The sequence below is a fragment of the Pagrus pagrus genome (assembly GCF_965226575.1).
Source record: "Pagrus pagrus genome assembly, chromosome: 4".
NCBI lineage: Eukaryota > Metazoa > Chordata > Actinopteri > Spariformes > Sparidae > Pagrus > Pagrus pagrus.
In genome coordinates this window covers 8,176,769-8,186,488 of record NC_140188.1, presented here as the reverse complement: position 1 = coordinate 8,186,488, position 9,720 = coordinate 8,176,769, and the positions used below count along the sequence as shown (strand labels likewise).

At 36.6% G+C, this 9,720-nt stretch overlaps 3 protein-coding genes across 3 annotated transcripts; all 3 read left to right on the top strand.

The window, feature by feature from the left end:
* Positions 1-2,668: 2,668 nt before the first annotated feature.
* LOC311255735 (olfactory receptor 2AT4-like) lies at positions 2,669-3,634 on the top strand (the record flags this gene model as incomplete). The annotated part of the gene is made up of 1 exon (XM_084350383.1): positions 2,669-3,634. One exon carries the CDS (start codon positions 2,669-2,671, stop codon positions 3,632-3,634), a length of 966 nt encoding a protein of 321 aa, XP_084206509.1.
* A 2,390-nt stretch (positions 3,635-6,024) lies between these two features.
* LOC311255734 (olfactory receptor 52E8-like) lies at positions 6,025-6,987 on the top strand (the record flags this gene model as incomplete). Its single annotated transcript, XM_084350382.1, has 1 exon — positions 6,025-6,987. One exon carries the CDS (start codon positions 6,025-6,027, stop codon positions 6,985-6,987), a length of 963 nt encoding a protein of 320 aa, XP_084206508.1.
* A 1,351-nt stretch (positions 6,988-8,338) lies between these two features.
* Positions 8,339-9,322, top strand: LOC311255733 (olfactory receptor 52Z1P-like; the record flags this gene model as incomplete). The annotated part of the gene is made up of 1 exon (XM_084350381.1): positions 8,339-9,322. The coding sequence occupies one exon, from the start codon at positions 8,339-8,341 to the stop codon at positions 9,320-9,322; it is 984 nt and encodes a 327-aa protein (XP_084206507.1).
* Positions 9,323-9,720: the final 398 nt, after the last annotated feature.

Sequence of the window (9,720 nt, the reverse complement as noted above, 5' to 3'; positions counted from 1 at the left end):
TAAATGAATGCATTATTCAGTGTTTCTCATTTCTTTTTTTAGCAGCCATCGCGCTTCGTTAAGGCACGAAAGGTTCATAACCATGTCATTTTAAAACAGTTCTCAATTTAAATCCAGTGTTCCAGGGAGACTAAAAGCTTCTTCTGTTCAATACGTGGATGTTGAATAAAACAAAACATAAGTCATGGTTAGGTAAAACATGGTCATATTGACCCCAACAATTCCTGTAGAGACCTGCCAAGTTGTCATGTGGATTGGAGTGTATCATGAATGTTACACATGTGCAAAAAGGGGAGCTAAAAATAGGTTAAATAAAATGCAGGTATATTTCAAACCTCTTTCTTGTATATTTATTGCACAATAAATAAAATAAAATGTATATGAATGATTAATACATTCTATCAGTCTTCTGTTTATCAGGAGTCCCGTAAGTTTGTTCAGTTCTATCCATCTTTTTCTTCTGTATTGGACTGTAGCCAGAGGATAAAATGTGATGTAATGCAATGCAATATTATCCCCTTTCACCCTGGATAAAAGAATCACTAACATCCACTAACATCTGGCTTTTGTTTTGATCATTGTTCTGTCAGATATCTGGTGTGTGTAGATGGCGGTGCACGACTAGAGACAAGCAGTAGTGGTTTCATATTGTTGCTGTTTTCAACTGCAATATGCAAAAAGGGCCTGCAAACTTTACTTCCTGCACAGAGAGATTACTTTTAATGTGGACAAGACTTTGATGCTTTTATTTTATAGATCTTTCACTGAGTTGATTTCAACCTTTTGTTTTATCGTATGGTATGGAAACCACTCAGCGCACAACAAAAATCGTAGGTTCAATGGCGTAAAAAGTACCCGCAAAATAATTGGCAGCAGCTTTCTTTGCCTAATATTCACGACAGACTTGATTTGCCTTAAAAGCTTGACTGTTGTGTGTCCTCTTGAATGTTGTGTTTGTGTTTTAACCCACGTCTGTAGGTCAAAGTGTAGCTTTCTACGTGACACACTAGAATAAAAAAAACTTAAAAGCTAACTCATCTACTGACAATGGTAAAGGAAGCAAAAGGAAAGAAACTGACTGTGTATGGCAGATTTACCTGTTTTTAAATAACACACTAATATTGGTCTGAAAAATGGTATTACTTTTGCCTTCATGCTTGTTGTTGCTGTGTCTTATGGTATTATGTTATCACTTCGAAAAACTGCCATTACCACAATATGATTTATTTTTATCGTATTCAAAAATGATCATGAATAATATGATATTACACAAGAGAGGGAGACAGCAACTGACAGAGTGGCAGCAGAGAGACAGAGTCATGATGACTGATGATGATAACATCATTCTCTGAGAAGCATATAGTATATACACCGATCAGCCACAACATTAAAACCACTGACAGGTGACGTGAATAACATTGATCATCTCATCACAATGCGATGTTCTGCTGGGAAACCTTGGGTGCTGGCATTCATGTGAATGCCACTCGACATGCACCACCCCAAGTCCATGTCTTGACAGGTCAGAGCTGTTTTGGCTGGACAAGGGGAACCTTCACAATATTAGGCAGGTGGTCAGGTCATAATGTTATGCCTGATCGGTGTAAGATGCTGTATAGAGTTGTGTTTGGATGAGGATGTAGTGCCACTTTGATTCTCAGGTTTGTCATTTGCTTCCAAGCTCTTTAACTAAAAAATTACCCTTCAAAAGGCAACAGGAAAGAAACTGGATGTCTTAATAATGTCTGAATGATGACGATGACCATTTACAATCTTGTACATTTTTTCCACTATTTTGACACATATACTATAATGATTGATATGAACATAACAACAGTCAAAGACTTCACGATACTTGGATTCCCAGGACTTAATCAGAGCTTTGAGTTAGATAATCATAACTATAAAAAATAATGCTTTATGTTGAAAAATGAAATATGTTGACAGAGAACATCTGCCACATACTTTCAATACAATAGTTTCCTCATTATGTTTATAAAAAAGAATGTAATCCAGGCATGATTGCATTTGCTACAGAATGTACTTGCTTGTGCAAAGCACAGTAGTCGAATACGAACATACTTTTGATGGCATTTGTTTAAATGCATTTTCTGGCTGAAACACAAGCTAACTTGTAACGATGACTTATGTCTTTTTAATGATGTGCAGATCAAAACTAAAATAAATGATGCAAATGAGTGTTGGTGTGTCCTCTATTGATATCACTTTCCTAATTTTTTTCTTTACCAATATTTTTTACTTTACCTACACATTCATATATTAGAAGTTCATGCATGCGTTGTTTTCATGCTGTTTTGATGTGTTCCTCAAGTTGCACTCATGATTGGAAAGATAAAAAACAACACGTGACTCTTTGAATCGCATCATGATCCGTTGAGGATATGATGAACTTGATAAAAGGCTGATATTGCCTGGCATCCATTCATTGCAGTGGGAAAACAAGACCTGTATTCAAACTGCATATAGCAGAGCACAACAGTCATGAGATATACTGCTTTTAGATATACTGTATGTGTCTGTTCAGTGATGTGGTATGTTAATGTTACATTCTGCAATTAACATCTTCTAAGGTCTAATCATTGTTTGTGCCTTGCAGGTCTTTATTTCATGTTTTGCATCTGACAGATTCTCATTGTAAACTCAAATTATGATCACCAATTTTACAAGGATGAGAAGTTTCTCCATCCTTGGATTTCCAGGACTTTTACCTCATTATTATGGACCTGTGTCAGCTCTCCTTTTATTCATCTACCTGTCTATTGTAGTAGGAAATATTTTCATTTTAGCATTTGTTGCCTATGAGAAGTCCCTGCAAAAACCGACGTATCTGGTCTTCTGTCACCTGGCACTGAACGACTTAACATTTGGCACTGTGACTCTCCCGAAGATCATATCAAAATACTGGTTTGATCACAGCTTTATTTCATTTTATGGGTGCTTTACACAGATGTTCTTTGTTCATTATTTGGGATCAGTGACCTCTTTCATCTTGCTGGTGATGGCTCTTGATCGATTTATTGCGATATGTATTCCACTACGTTATCCGGTCCTAATCACAAACGACACCATATCTGTGCTCTGTGGGTTTGCTTGGTTCATACCTCTGCCTGTGATGGTAGCTATTGTTCTCCACGCTCTCACTCTGCCTTTCTGTAAATCAAATGTCATCGCCCAGTGCTACTGTGACCACATTTCTATCACGAGTCAGGCATGTGGTGAGGACGTCAGAGTAGTCACAGTCACTTCTCTGTGCTTGGCCATGTTTTGTCTTTTGCTTCCACTTGCGTTTATTATTTTTTCCTACACCTCCATTATTGTAGTTATTATGAAAATGGCCAATGTTGCAGGGCGCAAAAAAACCTTATCAACTTGTACGCCACAAATATTCATTACATGTCTTTTTTACCTACCCAGGTGTTTTGTTTATGTAGCAAATACTGTTGGTTTTTCTTTCAGTTTAGATGTTCGGATTTTGTTGATACTGCTGTATAGTCTTCTTCCTCCTGCTGTTAATCCAATCATATATTGCTTCAAGACTCACGACATTAAGCAGATGTTGATGAAGAGGCTGAGGAGAACTAAAATCGGCATAGAGATCAAGCTTTCATACTGATGTGAAGCTGACAGATGCAGCTGAATGCATCGAACCTCAACTTTTAACCGTTGCCATTTCCTCAGATTTGAGTAGTGCAAAAGAATCAGTCAATGTCCATCTAGTGCACTGAGAAACGACACCTGTGTGAAAAAGAATGTGATTTAACATCTTTAGAAAGTTGTAATGAACCTATTGCATTTAAAATGAGAGCATAGTTTTTTTTTTTAAATAAACAAAACTTGTAATTGAAGTCCATAGAATTGCGAGCCATGTTCGACCCAGTGATTTAATGTCAACTCTGACAAAAATGTTTTGACACTTTCTGTATCTTTGTGTTAATAGTCAATTAAGATATAATTATATTATTATACTTGTCTTTTAATGTTTAAAAATATGTCTCAACCAGTGTTTTTTTATTCCGTTTAAATATATGTTTTATAATCTCAAAATGTAAGATGATCTCATCGACGTGGGCGAACGTGGACAGACTGATCAGATGAGCATCGTGTCTTAATATGTTGATATGGTATTTGTGTGTAGGTTAATGTGAGAAGAGGAGAAACAGACAAAAAGAAATGTTATGGTGTGTGTGTTTGTGTGTGTGTTGGTGTAGCAATGCAGAAGAAATCGATAACAATTCCTAAATAACCAGTCTCTTTGTCATTAATTAAAATGTTCTACTGTAACAAAGTCAAGGCTCGCTTTTTTATTCATTTAATCTGTATGAACTTGTATGCATCCAGTGTGATTATAACTGACTCAACTGCCTCAAAGTTAAGATGACACAAAGCAAAAACAGCGCCTTACATCCCACCGTTATGAACAGCGATCGCTTACTGATGTACATACTTAAGTTTATGTGGCTGATGTTACCACTTAACTTAGGAAAAAAACACAACAGCATAGTCAGTAATTACAAAAAACATTCAAATCAGCAAATTCATTCATCATTTCTACCCCTACAATCGTCATCAAACTCTCTAGAGAAGCAGCAGGTGTTTCACATTTTTAAGCAGAACTTCCTCCGTCTGTACTGTGTTTCTGATCTGTTTTACAAGTATTGATTAAAGTAGCTGCAAACTCTCAAGTCAGTCCTTGTAAACAATTTCTCAGCTGTCTAAGTTTAAATTTTCTTGAACGCTGCAATTCAGTGGTCGCTAAGCTGAAGTCTTAAATCTCTCTCAGGCGCTCAGGTTTTCTCATCTTTATATTATCTATATAGGAGGTTATGGTTAAGTGCACATTAACCATTGATTGAAACTGTCAGTCATCACTTCCCTTATATCAACACAACCCTATTTGAGAAAAGATAACCATTTTAGAATTAGTTCTAACATTTGCTTGTACTCAGCGAACAGAAACCAGGACATAGATGACAATGCCAGTGGTAGTGCATTACAATTTCTATTATGTTAATGTCCATTTTTTGGCACCTGTGCAGTGGCACAGCTATGGTGTTTCACACAGGCAGCACAGTGCAACTTTGGGAATGACTTTGGCATGAAATTCCACTTCTTTGTGTTTTTTCAACTTCCTGCACTGGCACGATATTTCCCTATTAGACATATTAACATAAATACATGACACTGCTAAATTAAAATGTGCTAACAGTTACACTATTGCTTTTTCTGCAATTTTTAAAAAATGTTTTACCTCTGAGGGTTTTGAGTCAGAGCTTTTCAAACTGTACACATGGCAGCATTAAAAGACAACTCCAACAGCTATACACGTTAAAGGATATTTAAAGGTCTTGGGGAGTACCACTGAATACATGGACAAAGAGGTGTAAAGCCTTTTGTGGCTCCAGAGCAAGCTGCATGTAATCAGATAAATTGCCTCCAGTGATGTCACTCAGTGGTTGCGTTGCATTGTGGGTAATGTAGGTGTCTAACTTACCAAAATGTTTTGAGGGCCTTAACAAAACCACGAAACATTTAAAAGTTCTCAAGACAGAGATTTCAACAGCTCAACAGCTTTTCAATTATTTTTTATGAAACATACTTCCTTATCAAGTTGATTTAAAACATAACTGGGGTTGAATTAAGTCTGTTTTACTGGAACTGCACACTGGAACTGAGCCTCTGGGGATCTGCCTGTTTACATAAAGTGTAGTATCCAAACAAGGCGTTCAACAGATATTAGGTGGCAGTGCTCCCATGAGTGGAGATCCGCTTGTGGAGGCAGAGTTGTGTTGAGTTTCACAAGGTGAGATTTACACTTCAGGAAACTTGTAATCACACTGTGGTGGCTTTTGCTTTGTTTGCTTTTTGTTGCATAGCCATCAGATTTGAAGTAGTTTGGTCTCTTGTTAATGCCTCCATGTTATTTTTCCTTTTTGTAAACTTGTAAAATGCTCTAATTGCTGTGTTTTTTTATTTGACAGGTGTTTTTTGGGAATTCAACTGATTATGTTTGACACTAATGTAACGAGGATAAATGATTTCTTCATCCTTGGATTTCCTGGACTTTTACCGAAGTATTATGGACCTGCGTCAGCCCTGCTTTTTATACTCTTCCTGGCTATAGGTGTAGGAAATATATTTATTTTAGCGATTGTTAAATGTGAAAAGTCTCTTCACAAACCTACATATCTGATCTTTTGTCACTTGGCATTAACTGACTTACTGTTTGGAACTGTTACTCTGCCAAAAGTCATTTCAAAATATTGGTTTGATGACAGCATTATTTCATTTTATGGATGCTTTGCACAAATGTATTTTGTTCATTTCTTAGGAGCGACTCATTCTTTCATCCTGATGGTGATGGCCCTTGATCGTTTTATTGCAATCATATCTCCACTCCGTTACCCAGTTCTTTTCACAAACGGCACTGCCTCTGTGCTTTGTGGAATATCCTGGCTGATGCCATCATCATGGATGGTGGGCATAGTTTTTGATGCTCTCACGTTGCCTTTCTGCAATTCAAACATAATTGTACAGTGCTATTGTGACCATATAGCAATAACAGTGCTCGGATGTGAGAACGTACGAGGAGTTCAGCTGGTTGCATTCGGTCTCGCCATGTTCAGTTTGTTGGTGCCACTGGCTTTTATTATCTTCTCTTATTTTGTCATCGTTGGTGTTGTTATGAGCCTGTCCAGCTCAGAGGGACGCATCAAGACTCTGTCTACGTGTTCGCCGCAGATTCTCATCACATGTCTGTATTATATGCCCAGGTGCTTTGTGTACATGGCAAATAATGTAGGATTTAGTTTCAGTGTTCCTGTTCGCATAGTTGTTGTGATGCTGTACAGTCTTTTACCTGCTGCTGTCAACCCCATAATATACTGCTTCAAAACCAAGGACATCAAAGAACACTTGAAAAGGAAATTCTTCATGAGGAAGATAAATATGAGCACAAAAACTGGATAAAATACAGCACGGCAATGTGCAGTTGATAAAATAATAAAGCAGAGGCATGTGCAATAATGAATCATGTAATAAATAGTTTTCTACTGCTGACTGACTAAATTGTAATTTAAATATTTATCACTGCAGTTGATACAAAATGTGCTTTTAATTTATGTTTTAAATATAAAGTTATTTGCAACTTTGTTTTTGACAGGTGCAATAATAATATTTTCATACAATCCTCTCTGAGCCACAACACAGGGGTCCTGATTCTTCCAGCTACATGCAGCATTGGTAAGGGTGACTGAGCCTTTTCTCTTTGGGTCTCTCAGCTCTGGATCTATTAGCAGAGGGAGGCAAATCAGAAAATCTCATTTGTTCTTTCCAGGTAACTATGTTGCTTTATTGTAAAGCACTTTGTTTGAAAAATTGCAGAAATAACATTTGTTACAATTTTGCATTTTTGTGAACATGTTTTCGATAAGAATCTTGTGTTTAAAAAACTTTCAAATAATGGAAAGGGCTAAGCTATTATTGTTTATAGGGGTTATGTGCGAGACATTTTCTTTGCTTGAAACAGGGTCTTCCTGGAGTTGCAAGGCAACTGGCAGAGACTCCAGGACAACAACAACATGCTGAATATACACTTGGACTTTTTTAAAAAATGTTTTATTTTATAGATTAAACAATTAAACAAAAAACTACAAGTAACATGTGCAGAGGCCTTTACCAGGTCAGGTTTATACAGTCTGTATATATGAACTGATTTCTGCTTCTGTAAGATGCATTTAACACTTAGTAACCATCATTAATAAATGATACATTTATAGTAAATAAAACTTTAGTTAATAGTTATTTAACTTTTAACAAACAATGAAATGAGCAGTCATTTATTGTTAAGTTGCTACTAATGTTGATATTACATTGTAAATGTTTAATAAATACTGTGTAATTCATCTATGAACATAATGTGGATGTTCTTTATGGAGTTGCAACAGATGTTAGTTTTTTAACAGAGAAATAGCTATTAACTGAAGTTTCATTAACTTTAAATTTAGTGTCACTACAACTTTTCCAAAATATCAGTCAACAGCACAGGATAGAGACATTGAGGTCACATGGGTGCAGGGTCCTCTGAGTGTTAATCTCCTCTTACATCATCAGATCAGACCCTGCAGATGGTCTTTACAATATAAAGTGACACGTTAGTGGAGCCAGACTGTCGTGTTCAGAGTTACAGTAAGGGTATCATGCAGAGCAAAGTAATCATAGCATCAGCAATGACACTAGAGTGCTATTAACTCCATCTCTCTTCTCTTATTTAATTTCGAGGCTTCATTGTTTTATTTGATTTTCATTGACTTGTTTCACTATGAAATATACCAATGTTACAACCATCAAAGACTTCATCATCACTGGATTCCCTGGACTTCCGTCTGAGTACTATGGACCAGTGTCTGTTCTTCTTCTTCTCCTCTTCCTCGCTATTGTGATTGGAAATGCCTTCATTTCAGCTGTAATTATGTTTGAGAGGACTCTTCACAAACCAACATATCTGATCTTTTTCCACCTTGCGATGACAGACATTGTGTTCAGCACTGTGACTCTCCCAAAAGTCATTGCCAGATATTGGTGGAATGACATGATAACTTCATTCGGCACCTGCTTTGCACAAATGTATTTTGTTCATGCTTTGGGAGCGATTCATTCTTTAATTTTGTTGATTATGGCTTTGGATCGCTTTGTTGCTATATGGCTGCCTTTTCGATATCCTGTTACATTTACAAACAAAACAGTTTCTATTGCTTGTAGCACGTGCTGGGTTGTAACCTTCATACGGATGTTGGGCGTTGTGCTTCATGCCTTGACTTTGCCCTACTGTGACAAAAATATCATCACACAGTGCTACTGTGATCATATATCAATAACTAAGCTGGGATGTGGTGAAAATGTTGCATATGTTAAGAATGTTGCACTCGGAATGGCCCTGTTAGGTCTGTTGGGTCCTTTGACATTCATCATCTTTTCTTACTTTTCTATAATTGTAGCTGTTCTGAAAATGTCTCATACGGAGGGGCGATACAAAGTCCTGTCCACCTGCGCTCCTCAGATCTTTATCACCTGCCTTTATTATGTGCCCAGATGTTTCGTCTATATCGCCAACAATTTGGGATACAGATTTGGCACAGATGCTCGTGTTGTTATCACCATGATGTACAGCCTCATACCTGCTGTAGTCAATCCAATCATCTACTGTTTCAAGACTAAGGACATTAAAGAGGCTTTGATACGGAGGTTTAAAACAAGAAAAGTAAACATTGCAATTGCAGTTAATCATAAAGAATATATCATGTGATTTCTAGTTTCAAATGGAAAATAGTGTAGTATGTGTTGGTTGTCATAAAAGTGCCATAACATGTAAGATGGTTGACAGAAATTATGTTATTACCATTTGTTTTATTTCTACAATGAGTTTTGTTCATGTTTATTCCATCATTTTCTTGGCCAAGGTAGCAGTTGTACAAAATCTCAACATAGCATATTGCAACATTAAATTAAAAAAACAATACAAAAATTCACAATAAAACAGAAGAACAGCTATTCAACAACCACATGCCTCCTTCACCAACTCCTTCTCTATGATGCCCTTAAATTCATCAATGGATATAAATGTACTGTAGTTATTTTTATTTTAAATGTTCTTTTAATCCCATGTTTTTTTCCTATAATCATTTATGTATCTGATGAAGATCT